The sequence below is a fragment of the Lampetra planeri genome, chromosome 36, assembly GCF_965212315.1.
Source record: "Lampetra planeri chromosome 36, kcLamPlan1.2.h2, whole genome shotgun sequence".
In the NCBI taxonomy this organism is placed as follows: domain Eukaryota; kingdom Metazoa; phylum Chordata; class Hyperoartia; order Petromyzontiformes; family Petromyzontidae; genus Lampetra; species Lampetra planeri.
In genome coordinates, this window is record NC_136142.1 from 6,892,288 (window position 1) to 6,918,494 (window position 26,207).

The window sequence follows — 26,207 nt, forward strand, 5'->3', positions numbered from 1 at the left end:
CTTCTCCTCCCTGGCTCCTCCCACCCCCCCTCTTCCGTATATAAAATCTTGCTACGAACAGCTCTTGTCCACTACAGTAATTGTATTTATTGCTGTGGTTTTCCCACCTGATGACGGAAGCTTGTGTTACTTCCGAAACGCCGTGGTTTAATTTTTTTTGATTTTTTTTTTTATAAAAAAGTTATTTTATTTTATTTTATACCTACCTGACTTTACCGAAAGAACCAAAGAGTATGTCTTTAACATCCCATTGAGACTTGGTCTCTTCGCAAGGGAGAGCCGGGCCAAACAAAGCGAGGCAGTAAACGCTCCACGAGTGCCGCAAACGGTACCGTCAGTTCGCTCGGCTTGATTCACGGGAACTCACCCGGCTCTCCTCATCCACCCTGCCGACAACAACTTCTCCCTGCCGACAACAACTTTTCATTCGCAGTGGGCTAAATCAGACGACCGCACGTCTCGGGACTACCGCACAGTTGGGAGCGTTCGCATTGCACACCGAGCACGGGGGAACAGGATAACTAAGGAGGTCAGCAGGCACGCCATCAAATAGATGAGTTCCAAGAAGTGATGTGATGACGGGAAGTGAGGAGGAGGGAGGAGGGGAAAGGAGAGAGAAGAGGTGGGGGAGGGGCGGGAGAGATGGGGGGGGGAGGAGGTGCGCCGAAGAGAAGAGTGAATTCCAGAGGGCGGAGGTGCGGTGACTGAACGAGTGGCCACAAATTTGCGCGGTCAAAGTCACTCAGGAAGGCGTGGGAGTGCGGCGGGAGCTGGGTGGGGCGGGGGGTGGTGATGGTGCAAGACGACGAAGGGACCTGTAAGTCCTCCGTGGCAGGCGTCAACTCACCTGAGCTCAGGGTCGGTGCTCTGCACGCCGACCGTCTGGGGGGTGGAGTGGGGGTTGCGCAGCGGGAACTCGAAGAACTCGGCGGTGCCGGGCGCGGCGTGCAGCGCGTGCCGCGTGGTCAGCGCCCGCACGAGCGCGTTGGCGATGCTCTCGGGCCTGAGCCGCTCGCGGTAGGCCTCCACCACGCGCAGGTCGCGCAGACGCCGGGCGCGCTCCTCCCGCTGGCTCTGACGGGCGGGCGGGCGCGTGTGTGAGGGGGGGGGACGACACAACACACAAGGGCGGGGAGGTTGGACTGTGTGTGGATTTGTAGGACGGGTGACGCACGCCGGTCGGGTCGAACCTGGCCACAAATGACAGCCATAGTGGAGTGACTTATCGCGTGGGAAATTATAGCAGCCAAATACTCCACACGCGCATGTTGGAGGGAAAAACCGGTGGACCCGGAGAAAGATCCATGCGACCACGGGGAGAACATGCAAACTCCGAATTTACAACAAGGCTTGGGGTCGGGATCGTACCCACAACCTCGTGTATACCAGGCGAGGTAGTAAACATCTCGCCACCGTGACACCCCCATCCACAACTCCGGAATACCCTTTTTCCACAAGAAAGTGCAGATATGTATGTAAATTTGTTTTCGCACCGTACCTAGCCAACCATGCTCATGGGAGGTGCGGGGGGAGAGACAGCAAACTAAGCACAGAATAACAAGATGAACATTCCACTTCAGAGAGAACTCGGGGACAAATTTGACACATTTTTTGCGACGCCCGGCTTCATCCATTTGACCTCGTACAAATGCGGACGAGAGAAAAGAACAGACGCGCGGAGAATATGACAACCTGCAGGTCGGCATAGCGGCGCAAACGGGAAGACGAGTTTAACACAGAGTGGGCTTTCGCGACCAATATCATCCATAATAGAGGTTGCTGGGGGTTAGATCGTGTAAATATGTGTCGTTAAACCCGCCACCACCCGACACAGCCAATCAGTAAGGTTTGTCACGTAAACAGAACGTGGCCAATTTGTCACTAGTACAGCACACCGGTGTGTTGGAGAGTAAACACACAACATTTACTCAAATTGTAAATGTTGTGAATGTTGTGGGTTTACTCTCCAACACACCGGTGTGCTGCACTAGTAACGGATTGGCCACGTTCTCTTTATGCGACACAACCTCACTATTTAGATTTAAAGCTTTCGTGACTGCAGGGATTCATCTTCTTGGTTCTTTCGGTAAAGTCACGTAGAAGGGAAATAATAAAATAATAAAAATAAAACATAATCAAAATAAAACATAATAAAATAATTCTCACGACGTTTCGGCCACAATGCAAGCAGCCGTCCTCAGGTGAAGAACAGGTCTGTCAGAAAGACCGCGTCTGAATGAGAGAAACGTCGTGAGAATGATTTTATTATGTTTTATTTTTATTATTTTATTATTTCCCTTCTACGTGACTTTACCGAAAAGAACCAAGAAGACAACCTCACTAATTGGCTGTGTGTCGGGCGGTGGGCGGGTTTTTCCCAACACATTCATATTCACGCGGTCTAACCCCAAACAAACCTATAGAGTGAGAGGACGAGTGGGTAATAGGTCGGATGACGGTGTGTTTTTACTGTTGCACGCAAGGCGGAGGAAGGGGCAAGAGGGTAATGAAGTGGAGCAGGCTGCTCTAAGACTGGCGGGCATCCTCTCTGTGCGCAGTCGTAAACAGCTCGGGTTTAGCAAGAGAGGCAATGTCAAGGCATTTTTCAAGAAGGCCAAGAGTTCGGCTCTCGTGATAAACCGCAGAGTAATTCGGATGCATTTCCTGCGGAGCCTGCTACCGATTAGTCTGTTTTCCCACAAAACCATCAGCGTTAAGCTGGTTGTCTGCCAATACACAAAATTAGACCTCCTTATCTACGAGCAAACAGGTGTTGCGTGTGTTGTGCGCGTGTTCGCAAGTCGCGTGAAAAAAAAACACACACTGGGTTTCACACACCCCGAATCTCACCATTTAGGAACAATCAGAGGGTGGGGGAAAGACCCCCCCCCCCCCCCCGCATGGAGTAATACAGAGGAACATCAAGCGAGCATTGGGCACAGGAGTGACGGCGATAAGGTGTACGTACGAATGCGGCAACATGCACCAGATGCACCGATGCCAAAAAAAAGAAAAGTCAAGCCGCATCGACAAAAAAAACCCAGGAAGCCAAAGGGCGGCAGTGATTTGGCATCGGGCGCATGGGACCGTAACAGCGGCGGCACAAGGGAGCGCGTTATCAACAGCAACACAAAGCTCATTCATGTAGCGTAAATCACTCCGGGATCCATCACTTGCTCATGTGCCGCGCTGACAAACTTGTTCCCCCCGACGAAACGTTTACCGTTGAACGCAAAAACAACCTGTTCTGTACCGAGCCGAAGAAAGTTTGTTCCAGTGGTTTTTCTTTTCAAAAGGGCAAAAAAAACCCACGAACATTGGAGGCGTACAGACATCGTCGTGTGCGCCGGTGAATTGAACGTTTCTCGAATCGCGTCTTTGTTATTTTACGAACAAGCCCAAGGTCTCACAGACCCTGGGACGCAGTGCAATTTGGTTGCGTTCGGCAGGGGCTGTTGGGTGGGTGGCAGAGGTCGCAACCGGGTACCCGATACCCGTACCCTACCCGATACCCGGCTACCCGTACCCGTCTGGGTACGTTTGCGACCCTGGTGCGGCCGGGTACGGGTAGGCCGTGAGTCACTGGTGAGTAACCGTTTGTCACTCATTTCCCAACGTCTTGTCTTTTCTCACAATTCAAGTTCCTAGAATCAACCCACCCGCGCCTGCAACATGGCTTCATCCCAGAGTTTGCAATCAGGTACCCGATACCCGTACCCTACCCGTACCCGGCCGGGTACGGGTAGGGTACGGGTACGGCCGGGTACGGGTACGGGTACCCGTTTGCGACCCTGGTGCGGCCGGGTACGGGTCAGGAATCAAAACCCGTTTGCGACCTCTGGTGGGTGGGTGGGGGGACGCGCCCCCACCCACGAGGCATTTGGAGCTCAAATCCCAATCGGAGCCAACCCGGCATCGGCTTCTCACCACCGCCGCTGTCGTCGCTGCTGTCGGCATCGCCGTCATACCCTCTTGGGGCCGGGTGGGACAGGCACCACGTGTGACGGGAATGCACTCCTCGAGACGGGACTGACCGACCTGGCGATCTATCAGAAATGCGTGGAATATCCACCGCCGACGCGGGATTAGCAAGCCGAGTTCAGCGCTGCATGTCACTTGTTTTGAGCATGAGGACGTTTTCTGGAATCTATAACGAGGTCACCCATTCGTATGTTATTGCCGGTAATGTATCGTGCTTTACCTTGGCATCTGCACGAGCAGGTCACCTCACTATAAAACTGCACTTTAACAAATCACATGCCAATTCCATATCCCGCCGCTCCAGTGCCCATATTTAAAATACTGCCACGATTCGTTACGTTAAATTGACACATCCGGGCCCGACCAAAGGGGCTAATAATCTCCAGCCGACACGCACGTGCACACACAGGCACACAAAGACAAAGATCCCCCAGACAGCCTACACAGGCTGTTGGGGCAAGTGCTGTTTGCGAGTACCTATGAACGGTGGCACGGTACACGAGGGGGTGGGTGGCCAGCACCAGGCCCGGCCACCTTTGTCTCCCTCGTGGCGATGTTTTACACATCGCACGCGGTACGCATTTGAAGCTGAGTCGACCTAGGGGAGGCACTGGACCAGTTCAGATAAATCGTCACTGATGTTGGCCATGAGCGGGAATCGAACTCGGGTTTGCCAAGCTCATAACCGCAATGCCCGAACCGCTATTATAACTCTCGCCAAACAGACACACGCGCACACACAACCATGCTGGCGCTCACCCTCCCGATGGGATTAATAAGCGAGCTTCACGTTACGAAGGCACGCGCCCACTCGCAAGCGGTTTATGGGAGCGGAAGCCAATGAACGCCCTAAACAGAGCGCATTACCGTGATTCATCGCGCTGCACTGCAACGCTTTCTTAAGAGCAGTCACCTGCCTCTCAAGGGGGGATTTGACGGATTCTTATTTAATCCCAACAAAAGCTTCGGCGCGATCCTAACCGTGTCGCTTTTGACCCCGACTCCTAATTATGACTCATACAGATGGTAATGGCCTTGTGGGCTCATTGGGAGCGGGGGGGAGCGAGTAGAAGTGGTGGGGGGGGGGGTATGAGGATGGAAAAAAACACAGCCGTCACATTGACGATGCAGGAAGAGAGGCCCTCGCTGCTGCCTCAGCCTTTTCCGCCGCCAAGAATGGCATTGCTGATGAGGTGGCTCTGAGGTCGGAGCAGCGCTGAGGAGTTTGCGCCACTGAGATCGCGCGTTTGAATCCAGAGGTTCTGCCGCCCGACATTAAATCGGGTTCTCGAGTGTCGTGAGATGACTGTCTTCAGCCCCGTTAGCAATTGACTGCACAGAAAAAAACTAAAATTCCATTACATTTGGGTCTGCACCTGATTTGGTTAAATGTACAGCTCTGATACGTAAAATATCAGTTTGACTGTCATATAAAGAAGGGGTCCCCAACCCCCGGGCCGTGGACCGGTACGGGTCCGTGGCCTGTTAGGAACTGGGCCGCACAGCAGGAGTTGAGCGGTGAGTCCGCGCGTGGCCCGCCCATGATTTTATTTACCACTTCCGTCCGCGCCTCTTTTCCGCACTGCGCACTTGTCTCAGCTAACCCTAGCCGAAATGAGTAAAAAAACAAACGTCGCTGGAGAGCTTCTTTGAAAAGGGGGAAAGACCCAATGATGAACCCCCCCCCCCGGTCCGTGGAAAAATCGTCTTCCACGAAACCGGTCCCTGGTGCCAAAAAGTTTGGGGACCGCTGATATAAAGGACATTTACTCCCGGTGGCAGGGCGGGTGGGAAAGCGCTGCCCCCTCCTTGCGTGGACAAGAAGTCACTTGAAGGGATCTCGCAGGTAGCTCCGTGGTTTCCAACTTCTGCGAGCCGTTCTCAAACATGGAGGGTGGGAGCTGCTCCCCCGCGGGTGCTACGAATGAGCTCTTCGTCTCACGTGACGTGACTCCAACACAGCAAAATCGGGACAAAAATCGGTGGTTAAGAGAATGGCTTGACTTGGGCTGGATGGAATGGGTGGGAGATGACAACAAAATAACCAGAGAGATGGTGGCATCTGGCAGTGTGAAGTGCATGCAGGCGGTATCTAATTTGTGTGTGCGGAGGGTCTGGTGTGTGTACACGAGGGTGTAACCACTCCACTGATCCTCCTCTGCTACTCCTACCATGGTCTGAACTCTCTTCCTTAGCCATCTGTGCTGTGACTGCCTGCTCCCATTTAACTGTAGGCTCAAGACCCTCCTTGTCCTCTGGCCCTCTCACTATAAATTAAAACCTGCCCACTATTTATATAGACTGTCTGTGTACAGTGAGATGCAGTCACAATTAAGATGATATGCAAATCCAAATTGTGTTGTACTGAATTGTACATCAGCCCCCTCGGCCAGCGATCCAAGGAATTACCGCGATCCACAATTTGATTCGTGTTTAAATAATTTATTTTCCACTGGCCACTCGTCACTGCAGGGGTCATGTGAACCCATTAATTGCAACACGTCAATCGAGACATGGGGAACATGGGGATAGGGAGGATGCCGCGGAGAAACTATGCCTGGCAATGGCGGTCCTGGTCCATGGTGCAGACAGCAACGGGAGGCTGTGAATTCATGCTGGGAAAAGTTATTCGCTGAGCTGTAGTGCAGCAGGGGGACAGGAGCGAAGAGAGATACAGAGGATGCCGCGGAGAAACGACGCCTGGCAGTGACGGTCCGGATCCTTGGTGCAGAGAGGAACGGGAGGCTGTGATTCATGCTGGGGTCCGTTCTTCGGTGAGATGTAGTGCAGTAGGAGGACAGGAGCGGAGAGAGATCTGGAGGATGCGGTGGATAAATGACTCCTGCCAGTGACGATCCCGGCTCTTGGCTTGGTACAGAGAGGAGAGGGAGGTCGTGAGTCGCACTGCTGGGGGGAGTTCTACAGCGAGCTGTATTGCAGGGGGGACAGAAGCGGAGACGATCCCATCACTGTCCTTGCATTACGGCTATTGTAATGGGCAGTGCGGTTAATTCAGGGCTCGCGAGCTCAGCGTGCCCGCTCTGCTTCGGCGTTCCGGCCGTAATGCGTGATTCGTTGTGCATGAAGAACAGCTCACCAAGTAGATTACTTCTCCCCCCCCACCGCCCCCACTCTTATAAACAAGAAAACTCATCGCCGTTGCCGTCTTTCGCCTGACATTTATATCCTGTAGCGACTGAAACATAAACGTGGAAACTATAGCTGTAATGGGTGTTTTTTAGTTTTTGCTGTTGCCATCACTTGTAAAAAATACTGACATAACTGCCCGGATTTTGCCTGTAAATATCTGTTAGTTTCACCAACTTGGTTCAAGCAAGCCTGATGCTTCTGATGAGACACTCAATGTCGAAACGGTTCCAGTATTTTCTTGCGTTGAAACAATGCTGCTGAAATGATGCACTCCCAGAAGGCCGTGTCTCTGATGGGATGTGTATAACATACTTTCATTGTTTTACACGGAAAGACAGATCAGTGAAGGAGGCGTAATCATCCGAGTGCTTATTTTGTCACATTCCCCACACCTGATGTGGTCTTGAATTAATGCACAGAGTCCAATCATCTGATGACATCTTTAGACAACGGACCAGTATTAGTTAAGGCCCTTGATGCCAATAGACTTACGTCTCTTAAGGGATGTTGGTCTTTAAGACAACAGTGAAAGCAAGGTTTCTCATGAGATCATTAGACAGTAGATGAAAGAATAATCAGCCTCCGATGGGGGTCTTTAGTTCTGCAGGCAGAACAATCGGTACTGGAATGAGACTCTATGGCTTTGCGTTAAGAACGCATAATGAATGGATGCGTGAGGTCGGATAACGTCAGCTTCCTTCAATGTTCATTAATGAACTGCAGTCGGTCAGGAGGAGGTTCATCCGACAATGAGCAGGCGTGCAATGAAGCATCGCAACGGAGTGTGTATATCTAGACCAGTCATCGAAGGTGGACGGGGGATTAAAATTACGAAAGAGTCGAGCAAGAGCAGGTTGGAGCGATATTTGAAATGCGAATTTGATCACAGAAAAAAACGGCACGTCGAAATGCCCGAAGAGTGAAGTTTTCAATCGGTGAACATCGCCTGCCTGAAAAAGAATATGGGACGGACAAAAAAAGTAACGGGAAAGAACACAAATGGGGGATTGAGAGACTGCGTGTTGGGGAATAACACTGTGACAAAACAGGAAAATATGGAAAAGAGACGAAACACGACTTAGAGACAAAGTATCGATTTGCTAGCAAGGTGGGCCCGGGAAGGACCTGTCCCTTAGAAATGGGTAGTTGGCCAACGGACAAGGCTGGCGATGGAATGGCATCCCAAAGGAGGGAGCACGACGAAAACGACAACCGCCATGGAGGCAGGGCTTTCCAATGTGCAGCTTGTCTTGGGAAGTATTTAATCAGCATCAACAACGGTCGCGTTCGCTCCAGGCGCCGCGGCGCGTCTGTCCGTGTGCCACGATGAGACAACGGTGGTCTGCTAGGGGAAGGCCGTGGGGCAATCCGTTCGATCAACGTGGTCGATTCTCTACAGGACAAGTTCGTAATAACAGCACAACTTCACGGTAACGTTTCGTTCATATTTGATAATCTTTTCTGGGGTTAACGTGCCCCCGCCACCCCCCTCCCCCCCCCCCTTTACAGACAGATACACAGAAAGACAGATAAAACTAATGCATAAACGCTTTCAACCATGGTTGAAAAACATCGGGTAAGAATGGAGATAAAAAGAAAATCTATTCTGGGAAAAAAATTGCAGTCCCCAAAGCATTTAATTTCATCGAAATGCTAATAGGGGGTAAGATCGTCCCACGTAGCCAACGATGAGCCGCTGTTTCGCTTCGTAAGCCACGTCAACCGGAACGGACTGGGCAGGGAGGGGGGGGTGCCGGAAAAACTAACCAGGACTCCGAACGCGCTGGCGCCGCTGGCGAGGCCGCCCTCGGCACGGCGGACGGCCTCCAGGCGCTGGAGCTTTCGGGCGCGAGCCGGGTCCACGACGGTGCCCTCCGCGAGCAGCAGGGGCGACGGCGCACGTGACAGCAGCATGGTGGCCAGCTCCGGGTAGGTGTCGGCGAGACGCGGCACCGTGGCGACACGGTGGGAAAAGCCCAGATCTGAGCGCGCGCGCACAAAGACCCCACCCCCCGGCATAGCCTGAACAGACTGTTGGGGCAAGTGGCGTGAACAAAGTAGCATGTATGAAGGCCGGCACGGCACACGAGGGAGTGGGTGGCCAGCACCACGCCCGGCCGCCTTTGTCTCCCAAGTGGCGATGATTGAGGCTGAGTCGATCTCGGGGGCCCACGACCGGTTCATGTAAATCGTCACCGGTGTTGGCCGTGAGCGGGACTCGAACTTGGGTCGCCGGGTTCGTGGCGTAGTGCGCTAACCACTACACTACTACTGCCCACAAGACAAAGATCCCCGTACAGCCTTAACAGACTGTAGGGGCAAGTGCTGTTAGCGAGCACCTATGAAGGCCGGCACGGCACACGAGGGGGTGGGTGGCCAGCACCACGCCCGACCGCCTTTGTCTCCTCAGTGGCGATGTTTACACACCGCACCAGGTACTCATTTAAGGCTGAGTCGACTTAGGGGAGCCCCAGGACCGGTTGAGATAATAGTCACTGGTGTTGGCCATGAGCGGGAATCGAACCCGGGTCGCCAGGTTCATAGCGCAGCGAGCTAACTGCTACACTACAGCTCCCCCCACACACACACGTACGCACGCACGGACAGCCCTTTCATCAAATGTGGCCGGTTTTTAATAGGGCCAGTCCCGAATAGCTCCGTAACTTTACACTAAAGATTAATTTATATTGGATTATATTTTCAAGAGTTATTGTGAACCCCCCCACCACCACCGCCCCCCCCCCCCCACGTTAGAGGAGATGGACAGAGCTAAAACGCATGAGCATTTTCAAAATCAGTTGTAAAGTGTTGAAAAGAATCAATTACAGAACCGAATTGAGATCCCATTTGTGACAATTCATTGAAGCGTGGGAGAGTTAATCATTTCGAGCCTAATTACCACCGTTCTTTGTGTATGGAGATAATGATCCCAGATCCATGGTGCCGGGTAGTGCTGTCATTGGAGGGCAAGATTTATAATCGTGTTAAGAGTATTCCTTCAGCAGTATGAGTTTGGCTTGGAGGAGAATTCTCGTACCCAGGGGAGTCCAGTTCAGATCAAGGAAGGTGTTTATTAGTCTGTGAAGTGTTTAGAACAGATGATGTTAGTCACTGGTTGTTTAAAATGCAATTATAAGTAGAATAATTATGCAACGGCTTGGCGAGAAAGGCGCCTTTGGCGTCATCTGGTCCAACACCAATGGAGACTAGGCTCTAAGAAAAGCTGTCTCGGGTGTGGACCAATCAACTTCAAGGACAGTGCATATTATTATCATCATCATCAGAGTTGTTTATTTTTGTTTGCATTTTGACTGCTTGTGTTGTGGTTATTGCAAACATGATGCCTTGTATAAAGGTGTCAGTTTTGTACCAGTTGAAAGGGTAAAAACCTATTACTATATTTTGCCACTGGTAAAGGAGGTCTCATAGAGTACAATTATACACTATTAACATCCTAAATTTACCCAGAAAAGCTTCACTGAGTCTCAGGGCATTTTTTTTCAGGAGGGTCCTGCATTGGAATGTTTGGCCAAATCCGTTGATGAGCGTTTGGCTTCGCGTGGCGAGATGTTAACTACCTCGCCTGGTATGCAGGTTATGGGTTCCCTTCCGACCCTGACGTCTGTATATTAGGAGTTTAATAGTTTTAACTAGTGTACCCCGAGAAAACCTGGTAAGTGCGAGGAGTGACACTCAAAGGTCTGCCCATATGGATTCAAGAACCCATTTCTGTACCAATATTTAAATCGGAATAGATCTTTGGGGCAGCATGGTACAAGTGTTTTTTAGAAGCCCACACACATCTCGAATTTTTTTTTCTTACCAGGTAAGGCCCACTGAGCTATATAGCTCTTTTTCAGAACCGACCTGGCCACACATGATAGCCCAACGAAGGGGTTCATCAATGTGGACATTTACAGCAGCCAAATGCTCTAAATGCATGCTTCTAAAAGCAGAAGCAAAACTGGATGACCCGGAGAAAAATCCACATGACCACGGGTAGAACATGCAAACTCCAAATATATAGGTGTCAGGCTTGGGATCGAACCAACGACCTCTTGTATACCAAGCGAGGTGGTCAACATCTCTCCACCGTGGCACCCCTATCCACATCTGTGTCTCTAATGTGGATATCGGAGCTGCAGCTTGCACATGTTTTAGAGGCACGTGACAATTACGCTCCTCTAAGGTAAGACTAATTGCCGCAAGTCTGGGTCATGATTGAATACTTATTGGTTTTTGTCACTGTAGTGTATGCAGAGAGAGTTGGAATGGTGGCGCAGTGGTTAGTTCACTACACTATGAACCTGATTCCTGGCAACAGCATCAGTGGTGAGCAATATCCGAACTGGTCCCAGGTTTCTTCCTGTACCAACCTGCACCAACCAGCATAATGGTGAAGTATGGTCAAAGAAACCTCATTACCCACACAGCATGGCCAGCAATCTCAAACAGGTCATCAGTAGTGTAACAGCAGTGCACTAACTACTACGCTCCTCCGCAGAAATAAGTAAATAACAAAAATAATATAAGCTGTTGCTGCTGCCCCTGTAACGCTACAAGCATCATCACACACGCGCTCCGCAAGGCACAGGGACACAAACACTGAGAGACGCCTACTTAAAAACCAGGACATGTGACCTGACCTTACGCAACGCTCCTTGGCGTATGTGCAACCATCCTTAATGGGGTCCGCCATATGACAATCTACCCGCTGTAAACAATGCATCTAATGAGCCGACGTCGGTGACTTAAAGCAAAAAATGTACAGCAGGCCCATGAAATGGAGCGTACACATCAGGGGAGTTACGTAACACAGGACGCACGCCTACTGGAGCCGGCCGCGTAACAGAAACAACAAGTGCGTGGCGCACCACATTGTTATTGCGGGGCCCGCTCGCACGAAGGCAGCGGAGAAATGCGAGAACCACGTCGCGTTATTGCGCTGCAATGGGTTTGCTTGGACGCCGATTCCCAATGGCGCTCACTTTGAAGTGGACTCGAATTTTCCTCCTCTGCTCAAAACGTCGGTGGGGGGGCGCTGGGGGCGCGGGGGGGGCGGCATCCCGTAATTCGCACGGCGGGGGCAACGGTGTTTGCAAACCGGGACAAATATTGTATTCCTCCAGAGCAGCGGAGTGCTCACTTTATGAACCCCCCTGGATAAATTGTTGGCTGAGGTGACCCCCTTGCTGGGATGTGAACTCACCGACCGGATGTTTTCTATTCCAAGTTAAACTTTGGGGGTAAAAATTGCTTCAACAGAATTTGGCAGCTAAGTGGGGGTGAGACTCGTTAGTACTTGTAGCCTATCAGGTGTTGATTGTAGGCTTCGGCTGTGGGAATAAGGTGTTACGTGTCTGTGTATGTTCAACTTATTTTGCGCCGTACATAGCCAACCCGTCCTTTGGCGTTCCTGGGGTAAAGTGAACATCCACTCTCCTACTTTGCTGCACAGACCACGGTTGGGCCATGAGCATCCGTTGCTGTGCTGCCAGGAGACGTCAGTACAGCGACGGATTCCTACATCTAACCGTGCAGAGTTGTGAGTATTACTTCCTCGTGTGCGTAAGTTTCCTCCGGGTACCAGAGTTCTCTCCCACGAGGTAAAAACACTCGTTAACATGGAAGTGGCACAAACATCCCAACGCAGGACCCTCCTCAAAAAGGTGTCTTGAGACTCGGTAAGGTTACCCTGAGTAAAAAAAAAAACATTATTACAATCACTGCGCTTAGAGCTAACTTACAATCATTGCAATAAACGCGAAACTAAACTGCATCATTTTGCCATCTGCAAAACATTTATGTGCATACCTCGAGTGAGAAAGAAAAAAAGAAATAACTTTCGACCGACATGTGTTTACAAAATATCTACGCATACACACACACACAGAGTGCCCGAAAAAGAAGAGGGAGAAAAAATCATCCCGGCAGGGAAACAAGCACGAGTTGCGCGATGAATTATGTATCGTCGAGGCACGCCGTAAGTGGCCTGGACAGCCGTGCCCAACATATGTCCTGTAACGCTTCTTTTTTCCTCCCGGAATTCATCGACGCTGAGGCCCTAATAAATATCACGCCGAGGCGCCGCGTTGAGATACGGCCAGTGTTCTCCGAGCAAAACAGCTGGTGCAAGTCGCGCCGCTGTGCCGCTAAGTGATTTAACGTTCGCCCGGTTAAAAGAGAGACCTGAATTTAGGGCAGGCCTGGGTGGGCTCAGGCGGGATCGTAATAGGCGCGTTAGCCGCCCGCCGCCGATCCAAGTTCGACGATCACGCTCGCGATACGTGTATCGTATGTATGCAGGTATGTTGAACTTCTTACTCGCCGTACGTATAGCCAGCCGTGCTAATTGGAGGTGCACCAAAGGGTGTTTTGCGCGAATCGAATATTTATTTTGTGCGATTACACACGCGCACGTTACATTGGGGCTAAGGTGCCAACAAAATTGCGTGTAAAAGAGACCTTAAAAAAGTAGAAATAAAAGTGAGACAATACAAACATGACGGTTAAAATGAAGCAAGATATAATTCTTGGATCGAATTATGAGCCGGACTACAACGGATCCCTGTGGGGTGAGGTGAAGCAGAACCTCCTGGTACACAGGAGGTCGTGGGTTTAATCCCGACTCTGATGCCTGCTGTATATTTGGAATTTGGTGACGTGGATTTATCTCCGGGTCCTCCGGTTTTTCCCTCCACATTTAGAAACACCCGTTTAGAGTATTTGGCTGCTATACACTTCCACGTGATAAGCCACTTCGTTGAGCTATTATTTGTGGCCAGGTAGCTTCTAAAAAATAAAACCCATGTAGCTTAGTTGGCCTTACCTGGTAATATAAAATTTAAAAAATTCAGACTCAGGCTCAGACTTCATTATTCCAGCTGGTAAGGCCCCATTGAGTTGAGTAGCTCCGATATGACAACCACAGGACAAATGGTTGGAAAGTAGAGAAAAAAACGACAAATGTATTTACGTAAAACAAATGGCAGACTCCACTGCAAACAGAAAAAAACAACACAGAGTGCTCAATTATTCATCATTTGATCGATTAAAATCCATTCTTGTGCTAATTATACACGCATCGCATCACATGCGTAGGAATCGGTTATTTAGAATGTGTTACAAGTTAGGCTAACGGCGCAAATAATTTGCACAAACGATTGCCAAATATCGAGAAAATAATTATCAAATCGTGAGGATTCATTAAATTACTCGTGGGGGGGGGGGGGGTGTGGCGAGGGGGTGAGAGGGGCGGGGGGCAGGAATCGTTACATGCCTAGCTAATAGCTCGTCACATCACTGAGCCGGCGCAACTGACATCCGTCAGGGGTTCAAATGCACATTTCAGTAAGTCTCGCTGACACTAGAAAAAGATGGTTATCAGCCCCGGTCACAAACAAGGGCACGAGAAGACCACCACTTTGAACGTCTACCTCCAGCTCTGAGAATTAGACGTTTTGCTCAGATTGCCGCCATACAATGATCACGCTGTACACACACACAGAGGCAAGGGGACTTGAGAGGTCGCTTTTTTACATCATCTCTGGGGGGGGGGGGGGGGGAAGACATCTTCCGACGACGAGACGTCTTTGGTATGAGAGAGTTCAGAATGAAGGTTATACTGGTAGGAACCTCCTGGTTACACCAGCCCACAGGAGATTATTGTGTCCGTCCGTCCGTCATGCAGGGAGGGGCTGGGTGGGGAGGGAGGGGCTGGGTGGGAAGGGGAGGGGAGGGTGGTGAGGGGCTGGGTGGGGAGGGTGGGGAGGGGCTGGGTGGGGAGGGTGGGGCTGGGTGGGGGTGGGAGGGGTGGGGCTGGGTGGGGAGGGGCTGGTCACCCCGTGGTGCCCTTATAAAACTCAACGTTTAACCTACTCACGCCAGCTTGTGCCCGCCCTCACAGTCAGCTATATTTGCGGAATACACCACGCCGCAGTTGACCTACCAGCTTCCTCCGCAGGAATGTGTTTTGCGCCATGACACGACAACACGACACCACCGAAACTAAAATTGGAATTTAATTGGGAGATTTTTTCATTTATTTTTAAACACGTTAAAATTATTTTAGCTTCTCGAGTGTGCTTTTAACTCCGAATATATATTTTTGTACAAGTTAGTTGGTGTTTTGTTTTACTTATAACAACGCTAAGTTGAACCTTCAACCCAGGAAAGTCTTTCCGAGTCTCCGAGACTGGCGTTTCCAGTAGGAGGATGCTCGCAGGAATATTATTTTTTCAAAGCTGATCTCACAAACCCAACCGCAAAGGGAAAGGAGATAACCGTCTCCGACTTCACCGCGTAGAGCGAAATGATAAAACTTGGTGGTTGTAAACGGGTAATCGGGAACGGCAGAAATATCCCGTTAAGTTAAAGGCTCGCTGGCTTAACTACCGTGAATACACGGCAATTTCTTGAGACACCCTGTTCAAGTTCAAGTTAATTTATTAGGTATAGACCTGTGAGCCATTCGGCTCTTGAACCGGGTGCAACCGCAACAAACAAAAAACAAAAAAATGAACAAGAAAACATCTTGAAGTGACTGTGTGACTAAGTGCAAACGTCGACGCCGTGGAGAGTGCATTCGCCAGAATGGCACCGAAATTACAGAATGGCCTGCTTTGGGCATGTCGCTGTGTCGACGGAGCTTGGATCAGATCCGTGTTCGTATAAGCCACAAACAATAACTCACATGCATCAGGGTGCCACTCAGTTTGCACGTGGGAAAAGTGACGAATCCGTTTTCTGCGATCAATCCCTCTTTCCATTGTGTTACTTTTGGTGTTAAAATAAAAAAAATGACTCGGTTCTTATTACAGGATTCTCAGGATTCCTTCTTTCCTCCTGTTCTTCTCTGCGTCGATGCCCCTTACACCGTGACTCTGCATGTATTGACCATAACACACTTTCAATGCAGTTGAGCAACCGGTAAATATTGTAAATTCGCAATGGCTTTCATTTACCAGATACTTCGTTGAGCTATCATTTGTGATAGCAAGGTCGCTTTTGAAAAATAGCTCAGTGGGCCTTACCTGGTAAAATAAACATAGTTAACAGTAGTTTTTAGTTTATATCATGGAAATAAATTGCACTTCACTGCACTGGCAATTTAGCATTTAGCCCAACAATGCTACACGTTGCCAGGAGTGAAGTAGAAACCCTACCACGGTTGCCATGCTCAGACAGACATTAATAATAAACACTGACACGGAAAATCCCAACGTTCGCACACTTAAGCCCAAACGAATACTGTGCCGGTGGAGTGGTGGCAGAGTGGTGAGTGCACGGTGGAGTTGATTCCTGGCCATGGGCTAACATCCGTGGTGGTGAGTCATATCGTGAGCAGTTCTGGGCCTCCCCTTTCACCAACCCCGTGCTCTGGCCAGCGTGGTGAAGTATGGTCAAATAACCCCCATGGTCGACAGACACTTTGTGTGGGGAGGCCTTCATCCGGCAGTGGATTTGCAAGGGCGAGCTGTAAATTGTAAGCGTTAGATTTAAACGACTGTGCATACAAAAAGCCATCTTTATTTTCAGCTCTGTCATTGACTAATATGAGATTACCTGGGCACGATCATTGATAAGGCTCCCTATTTATAATGGCAACATCCACCTAGGTGCCAAAAGCAATAGCGATGACCTCTGCAAATATGCTTAGCAAGGGATTTAATAATGGAAACGGACTTATCTTTGTCAGCGTAAAACATGCAATTGCCTTGCTTTAAATGGTTTCTCGCTGATGGATGCTGGATAGGGGCTTTGTTGCAGCAGAGGTGGGGTCATCGTGGTGATGATGTGTTTTTGGGTTTGATTTTCATGGCATTGTTGATAATAATAATAATGGAATAAGTTGTTTTGTTGGGGCTGGTAAAAGGTGGCATACAGTGGGTGGGTGGGGGGGGGGCACTAAATCATGAATAATAATGTCTATACCCTACAGTCTTCCTTTGAAACATTTACACAAACTTTTTGTTTGTTTCTTGTCTGTCTCCAAAAAACACTCTACCTCTGAAGTCACTGTAAAAGGGTCTCCCTCCTATCCACACGAGGCCACAGTCCATATGCTCCAGAAATATTTTCCCTTGCATGGGCAATCGGTCATAAATATATACAAAATATCCCACAAAACTGGACTATGCCAAAATAAGCGAAAAAGGAATTTAATATGGTGGGGATATATTTTTAAGTGAATGGTAACTATACACTTGCAATTGCTTGAGAACCCTGGAATTGAACCTAGGCTTTTGAGAGTTGCTGGCTCATTGCCGGGACATGGGTCACTTGATTTGGCATGCAGTCATTGATGCCACCACAATTTAAACTATCGTGATTTTGGGTCCACAATTTGATTTAAGAATCGACTTTGGTTATAGTTTGGTCTTGATTTTGCCCCATCTCATTCATGCCGTCTCTCTTTCCTGTACGGGCATCGTCCTACCTCAATGTACCATCTCATTTGTTTTGTGTGTGTGCTGTTTGTCTCTTTCATATTGGCTATGCAATGCGTTATTGCTGCACTACCTGTCATGATTGTACTGCTTATACTGACTGTCTGCGTTGTCTGCACAGTTAAATGTGCACTATCTTGTTCTGTTTGCCAAGCCTTGTTCATTCTCACCATTAGCCCGTGGGAAAAAAAATATATTACCACACATTTGTATGAACTGAAAAAAAAATAATTCAAATGTATAATCCTAGAAAAGCAGAAAACCAAAACAGAACCAGGGGCAATCGACCAAACTAAGGAGGGAAGGACACTTTAAAGAGATGGGTATTCAAAGCAGACTTAAATCTATCTACCGACTCCGATTGCCCTGATTTCAAGTGGCGAGGCGTTCCATAGCGTGGGTGTCACGCTAACAAAAGCACCGATCACCAAAAGAGCGGAACCTAGACCTGGGAGTGCTGAACAGTTGGAGATAATAAGATCTTAAAGGCCTTGATGGAATATATAGATGTATTAGCTCCTGCTAGAAATGTGGGGTAAGCCCTTTTAAAGCCTTCTAGGTTAATAGCAGTATCTTAAAATATTATAATTGATCGTTACACGAGTGATTCGATGCATGTAAACATCAGCATAAGAATGGATATTAATCAATGAATTATTACAAGATTGGTAATAACCCTTCGAGTCAGAGTGAGTCTCTCTAACATTCAGATATAATGTGGTTGTTTTTTTTTTATTTTCTAAACAAATTGATTGAGGCACGGCAACAAATGTACACTTCGCACGATGGTTGAGTTTCATTTTCTTTTTGCTGCGTGCATCTCATGATGAAGGACATGAATAAGTGTAATCCAGCACTTTGGAGATGCGGCAGGGTGCGGACGGGGTTGGTGGCTCGAGAAAAGATTATAATTCGCGCGACAATTCCAACTAGAAAGGCAGCAAAGGAACCGCAGCAGTGCCAGTTTGGAAAATTTGGTTTGCAGACCAAACTGCGGGTACAAATGTTTCGAGTGTTATTCACTGCTTTGCGTGGTTTAGTTTCTTCAGGACATCTGGATTCGATCCCACGTACCGAGACGCTCACTAATTGGCCAAACAGTTCAATGCAGCAATCTCCTGCAAAAAAACAATAGAAACTGGAGACTCAGTGTGCCTTTCCTGAATACATAGAGGACGCTCTTTCGAGTTATCAAAGTGGAATGCAAGTCGCCCTGCAAGCGAACAAGCGAGGCGACACATCAGTGATTCCTTAGATGGAACAGGGCCAACCTCAATTAAGTGACGAAGCACTCGCATATCCCCCACCGATTTGGCATTTGTAATGCTAATGGGTAAAAATTACATGCCATAAGGGCTAGTTATTTTCAGAAAGCATTTCTCGCAGAGTGCTATCGACTCTGCGATGTTTAATTAAACGGCAGCTCTCTGTTAAACAGTGAATTAAAGTGTGAAACGTGTATTTATTTCGCTCTCCTTCTCTCAAAACCGAACTGCCAAATGTAGCACGCAACAATGAGTCCAGGGCGATTATAAGAGCAAAAATTCATATTACATATTAAAAAACCCTATTATTATTAGTTTTGTAATGTTTTATTGCGTGCACAGTGCGAGAATTATGTCAAACATAAATTATGGCTTGAGCATCCTGGCACGGCTCAGGCTTAATTATCATTCCATTTAAATTACACGAAGTGCACTTTTTTAACGCCCGACAATATGCATCACGTTTAGCTGCCCGAGCATTATCAGTCTCGCACAGCGGGAGGCGTTTACAGCTAAGAGGTGCCATTAAAAACGCACAATATGTTGCCAATTACCACGCGTCTTCGAAGCCCTGCGCGCGACGCGCCACACACACCCCGGGCTGCACTCGTTTGTATTGGCGGAACGCACAAACGCCGGGCGGGAAATTAATCGCTTAAGATTTTGTTTTCGTTCAATTAAAACCACGGAACCGCCTTCTGCGGCGTACGTGACTGGCGCACGCGAACCCTTTAAAATGTAAGGGGTTGTGGGGGGGGGGTTCTCGGTCTCGGGCCGCTACGAATGCGTGACATTGACAGAAATGCGTGACATTGACACGTTGACGTGTGCACGAAAAACCGACATTGGCCCCAGCCAGGCGTCCCACGGGCAAGGGGGACGCGTGTCCCGGGCGAGCTCTCGGCTGCTTACGTGAAGGAAACCTCAATGCTGGTTTGCCATAAAGAAGGGTCACAGCGCAAAACATTGGCAGTTGTATTATATATTTATCATATTATTTATTTGGCTTCATTTTAGGGCAGTGTTATTGATGACGTTTTTAGGCCTTTTTTTGCCATTCGTGTCCTTGCACAACTGCCAAAGCGGTATCACAATATTTGTTTTTAACTGAAAGACCGACTCGCCTACTGATTTACGAAATGAGACCACAAGGCGTGCAAAAGCAAGATGTAAGCGAGGATCACTTATGGTTTTCCAATTCACTTTTAAAATCAAATTACAAACGCCGTTTATTCGAATTTTTTCGTTTGAAAAATCAATAAGATAGATGCAACGTGTACATGTCCTAGCAAAACAAAGTCTTCCAAAACGCGCACAGGACAAAATAAACTGTACATCTTTTATAGTTTGTTGAACAAATATATATTTAGGATGCAGTGAAAACATCTTCAGTCGAAACGAGCTCTGCTCATAATGAGTACCCTACTGCTCATAAAACAATGTGTAAATCAAAGCACACAGCTGGGAAACAGAAATAATTCCGTTTGGAAAACGGAAAGTTACTGAACTTCTTCAAGTAAAAAAAGAATGCGGACATTTTCACTTAAATGAGATTACTTATTTCCTCCTAACCTCTGAATGTAACGGAGTGCCTGATAAAACATTTTAAAACCGATGACAGAGTTTTGAGAAGAATGCGCTTCTGGCAGCAGTGAAGCTTTGAAAGACGCGGCGAATCAAGGTTTATCTCGTCCACATGGACACACTCGTTTCTTAATCCGATCGAAATAGCCGTGTCTGTGCGTAACTTGGTGATGTCCACATACGCAAATATTTTAACAGGTTTTAAAAAAACACAGTGCCAATGAACCAAAAAGGTGGTCCTGCTGGGAATATCAGCTTTGGTTGGAGATGGAGTTTCATGAAGCTGAATCATGTGGATTGTGTGTGTGTGTGCACGCCTCTGTGTGTGCTTTCGTGTTGCGGAGCTGTAGCGTAGGGGGGTTAAGCGCACTGCGCTACAAACCTGCCGAACCAAGTTAAATTCCCGCTCAAGGCCAACAATGGCAAGTATCTGAACCGGTCCTGGGCCTCCCCGTAGGTCGACTCAGCCTTAATTGAGAACCTGGTGTGGTGTGTAAGCATCACTACTGGGGAAACCAACATAGTCGAGCGTGGCGTTGGCCACCCAGCCCCTCATGTCCTGTGCTGGCCTTCATAGGACGCTTGCTCACCGTCTGTTAAAGGCTATAAGGGAGATCATCTTTGTCAGCAGCATATTTTGTGCCGTTGGTATCTTCACCAAGGCAGAGAACAGACAATGTAGACAACAAGCACTCACATGGCACTACTGCTAAAGCCATCTTTGACAAGCTGGAAAATTGACCTTTAACAATGTATAACCTTTGGCATCTTCAAAACAATTACCACCGGATTCAACAGCAACACACACAAATATGTGTAGCATCGTATGCACAAAAGCTCTAGAATTTCTTCAGACCACCAGCACATAAGAAGTGAATGTGTGGTCATTGTGTTATATATAGACCAACTGAAACAGTTGAAAGATGTGGCCAGCCTAACAGGCGCAAATTTTAAACCACAACGGATATCTCTTCTTGGTTCTTTCGGTAAAGTCGCGTAGAAGGGAAATAATAAAATAATAAAAATAAAACATAATAAAATACAATTCTCACGACGTTTCGGCCACAACGCAAGCAGCCGTCCTCAGGTGAAGAACAGGTCTGTCGGAAAGACAGCGTCTGAATGAACACCACCAAGCTTGGCAGCGTATATTTAAGCTGGGTTGGAGGGGGAAGAGGATGGCTGCTTGCGTTGTGGCCGAAACGTCGTGAGAATTATTTTATAATGTTTAATTTTTATTATTTTATTATTTCCCTTATACGTGACTTTACCGAAAGAACCAAGAAGATGAATCCCTGCAGTCACGAAAGCTTTAAATCGAAATTTACACGACTGATATGTTATACGTTTCTAAATCTCAGTGATGAATAGCCTGTTAACTGCCTTAAGAATGGGATTTTAAAATGTGATATTCAAAACTTAACTTTTTAAAGTAATGTACTGTATAACCAAACGCCCCCCCGCCCCACATGCATTGCTCACGTTTCATAGACGCACGCTTTGGCTGTCTGTCTGGGTCGTCATGAACGAGATTAAAACGTCACCGATGAGAGAAAAGACACCCAACGTTAAGCTCCATTACGTCATGCCATTCGTGACATCACCCTGTCGTCAACCCCATTCGTTTGAATTATGTCAGTGCAATGGTGCCAGTCGAGCGCTGTCAGAGAGTTACCGAACCGGGACTTCAAAGTTTTTCCCTGGTTAACGACACACCGGTAACAGCCGGGATGAGCAGCTACGGGGTACATTCATTTTTCTTTGTTGGGCTGCGCCTTCCTTCAAAACAAAATTTACGTATCGTAAGGCACGTTGCGGGGTTGAAGCGATGGTGCACGGCGGTCAGCGCCCGCGCGATGAGCTCCGCCACCCGCGTTCCATTCGTGAACACGGCGAACATCGAGTCGTGATGTCTGCACAGACCCCCAGCCGTGCAGCTCAACCACAACACCAGATCTCCGCTTGATGGCCCTAAACTGTACGCCGCCACTCAAATTAATCGCCATGGAGAGAGAGAGACAGAGAGAGAGAAGCAGCTGCACCAAGGTCATCGTTTCCACCGAGACCGGGCGAGGGACCGCCACTGTCACCGTTCCTATGATCACTGTTGCATTGCTTTAATGGCTTTATTTTGGTGATTTCGAAAATGTTTTTTGGTTTGGCTATGTTTCTTTGTTGTAGTACGGAGTTAGACTGATGGCCTTAATCTAAGTTGTCTCGTGGTTGTTGTTGTTGTTGTTGTTTGACTTGCATCCCACTGGGATTTTTGCACACAGCGTTGGTGTACGGTGCTTTTTCTGGAATATTTTGCTGTTTTTTCCTGGATTTTCTGTTTGCACATAGTCACATAGTCACTTAAAGATGTTTTCTTGTTCATGTTTTTGTCTTTTGTTTGTTGCGGTTGCACCCGATTCAAGAGCCGAATGGCTCACAGGGCTATACCTAATAAATGAAACTGAAAACTGTGCCATATCTCACTCCCGCCACTTGGTGTCATGCCTGCAACGCGACTCGAGCAGAAACGAACGCAAATTCAGGAGGGGAAAAACCTGTGGCTACTATTGTTGGCTGTTTGCGTTCTTGGGGGTGGTGGGGGTGGTGGGGAAGGGGGGAGGGGAAATAGGGCGTATACATTTATCTTAATGGCTGGAGAAAAATGAAAACGTGGTGTAAATGTCATGTCTGGTAAATAAAGGATGATCGGGAACATCGTCAATCATTGTACTTCTGCGCTTGGCCCCCAAAATGCGGGAAGCCTTTAGTGGTCATCTACTGTTCCTCACTCGCGGGGTTCTGGACACCGACAACAGAAATTGCGAGCAAAAGCCTCAATAATGTCCAAGTGGGAAAACGAGCTGACAACCCCGGCGTTTTATGGCAGCCTCAATTTGCGTTTGGGGATTAAAACTGTTCAACGTAATGTGCGCACAGAGATATGAAAACGCGCGCACACACACAGACAATTCTCCTACACTGCAGTGGCTTATTTTACAAAGGGCAAATCATTAAAAACCAAAACAAGCAGAGGTGTGGGATAACTAGTGACACGTACACAGACACACACATCTGGCCCGGTTTAACCACTTCTGCGCCTAACCAATGTGTTAAACCATTTCAAAAACAAGAGCAAACAACCAAATCTGGCCCTGCTGGGTATTAGCAGGGCCAGATGTTAGTTGTACACGCGGCTAAGGGAACTGAAGAGTGCGTGTTGTCGGTGCGTGTGCGTCTGCGCGGGGAGTGGTGGCGCAGCGGTTAGCGCTCGGCACCGCGAACCCGGCGACTCGAGTTCGATTCCCGCTCACGGCCACCAACACCGGTGACGAATGATCTGAACCGGTTCCTGGGCCTCCCCCTAGGTCGACTCAGCCTCGAATGAGTAGCTGTTGCGGTTGTGTAAACATTTCCACTCGGGAGACAAAGGTGGCCGGGCGTGGTGGTGACCACCCTCCCCCTCGCAGTCTGTCAAAGGCTTGTCTGCTTGTGTACGCGTGGACGGAACACGTTTCTCAAACGGCGAAAAATGTCGCGGGGCTCGTGCCAACGGCGTGTGAATGCATCGCACCGCCCAGGCCAGAGTGCGGCGAGGACAAAAACAACGGCGGTGAAAACAACACGCGGCCAATGACCCACGAACATGGTACCAACCTCTAACACGCGACACGAGCCTGCTTCGTACGACAACAACTTACATTCAGATCGCGCCCGTAATTTAGCGCGCGTCTTTGAGCGCAGTTTTTTTTTTAGACTAAGGGCCACCCCACCGATGACAGCTGGCCCTGTGGCAAGATACAACCTGTAACATGCTACAACGGTAAGCATTGCTACAACCTCCTGGACCATGGTGCAACCTTCTGTACCATGGTGCAACCTTCTCTTAGATGTTGTGACTTCCTGTAAAATGCTATCACCTCCTGTACCATACTACAACCTCCTGTAACATGATGTGACCTCCTGTAACATGTGTCCTCCTGTAACATGTGACCTCCTGTAACATGTGACCTCCTGTACCATGCTGTAACCTCCTGTAACATGCTGTGACCTGTACAATGCTACAATCTCTTGCAACATGCTACAACATTGGACACGCTTCGCCAATCTGTGCAACACGACAGCAACCACTGGCATCGCACATCGACGCCGAGCAGAGCTTCACGGGTGACGCTTTACGAGCAACACTTAACAAACTCCGCAACAACTCGAGCTTAAAATACTATGCCACCGTTTATCTTTGAGCAGACGCACGACATTTTGCAATTTGACACTTACGTCATAATGGTAGTGGCATTCAAAGTATTTTTCAGCCTGTGTGTCTACAATATTGCCAATAGGCAGTTTATATGCTTGTAACTTACGTCGAAACGATGCATCCATTCATTATGTTTTTAGCAGCGTGGGTGACGCTGTTGTATTTGGGATCGCACACACATAGCAGCAACATCGCAAAAAACTTGGTAGGATCCTTCTCAAGAAAGAGTCTTGAGACTCAGTGAGGCTTTCCCCAGGGAAACAATTGTAAAAATACAAAGTCATAATTAAAAAAACACAGAGCATCTAAATGTTAACGAATAAAAAAAAAACACTGCATGAGTACTTGTTCAGGCAGTACACGTGCTAAAATTTGGAATGATAAAGAGAACGTTAGCATGACCCCGTGTGCAAGGATGACACGCAAATTCGTGGAGCGTTACATATATTGGAAAAAAATTCAGGTAAAAAGGAAAAAAATAAAAAGTGTGCTAAAGAATGAGGACGTTCATCACACCCAAGATTTTTCTTTTCAGGGAAGCAGCTGTGGGTCGGGGCCCAGAGGAGAGAAAATGCCGACGGCGATGATCCGGCAATGTAATGACTGAAAACGCGTCCTCAAAGACACAAGGCTGTGACAGCCATTTGTCCACGCGGCAAATGGTGCTCACGATCCTGCTGTTTCGTTCCTTAAATAGAGGGATAGATGCGATGCCACTTGTGAGCCCTTCTTGTGCGAAGTGGGGGGATTAATGAATACATATAAATTACAATGGATATCCACTGCCTGTTGGGCTATTAATATCGTCATCAACGTACAAGAAGGGCTCACAAGTGACATCACATCGAAGCAGGAGGATTTCTCCACAAATCTGGCTTCTGCCTGATGATGCTCTCCAACACACCGGTGTGCTGTACTAGTAACGAAATGCCACGTTCTGTTTACGTGACAAACCTTACTAATTGGCTGTGTCGGGTGGTGGCGGGTTTAACGACACATTTATATTTACGCGATCTAACCCAAAAATCCTGCATTATGGATGATATTTGCCGTGAAAGCCGACGTGTTAAACTGTATCCCAGTGAGCGCGTGAATTCGCCGTACCCGATTCGAAAGTCGGCTTCACAAAACGAGCCTCCCGTCGTGGCCTTAAGAGACGCGCGCCCGCGCGGAACGCTCTCGCACGGCACCGACCTGTTGACCCCGCTGACCCGAGAGCGCCAGAAGCGATTCGGTTCGCGTGGCCCGTGCGGGAGAACCGGCGACGCCGAGAGGAGCCCGCGGCACCGACGCCGCTCCAACCGGCAAAAAATAAAAACCCACCGGGATGCTCCCGCGCTAACAAATGGGATGCGGTCGCGACGGCCCCATGGGAGCAAGGGCGGAATTGGGGTTTGCAGAGCATACAGTGCTTGCGAGGTGCACACGCACCATCAGCAGGTGATACGGGCTCAGCTGGCCGGAGGAGGTCTCGTCACGCCGGAACACAATTGCGAACTTTCCAGACGGTTTCAATTCTGCGCGGAGGAT

General features: G+C 48.6%; 1 protein-coding gene and 1 non-coding gene across 3 annotated transcripts in view; one reads left to right on the forward strand and one right to left on the reverse strand.

Moving 5' to 3' along the window:
* NPHP4 (nephrocystin 4) overlaps positions 1–26,207 on the reverse strand; it is a 284,183-nt gene that overhangs the window by 52,981 nt on the left and 204,995 nt on the right. For both annotated transcript variants that reach the window (XM_078611468.1, XM_078611467.1), the window contains exons 18-19: positions 8,899–9,113; positions 848–1,074 (exon numbers count right to left, since the gene is read on the reverse strand). In XM_078611468.1, coding sequence (XP_078467594.1) covers positions 848–1,074; positions 8,899–9,113 — 442 coding nt within the window. The remainder of the gene's footprint in view (positions 1–847; positions 1,075–8,898; positions 9,114–26,207) is intronic.
* On the forward strand, positions 25,019–25,127 carry LOC144730816 (U6 spliceosomal RNA). The gene has a single exon (XR_013587862.1). It is a non-coding gene; the product is annotated as a U6 spliceosomal RNA (small nuclear RNA).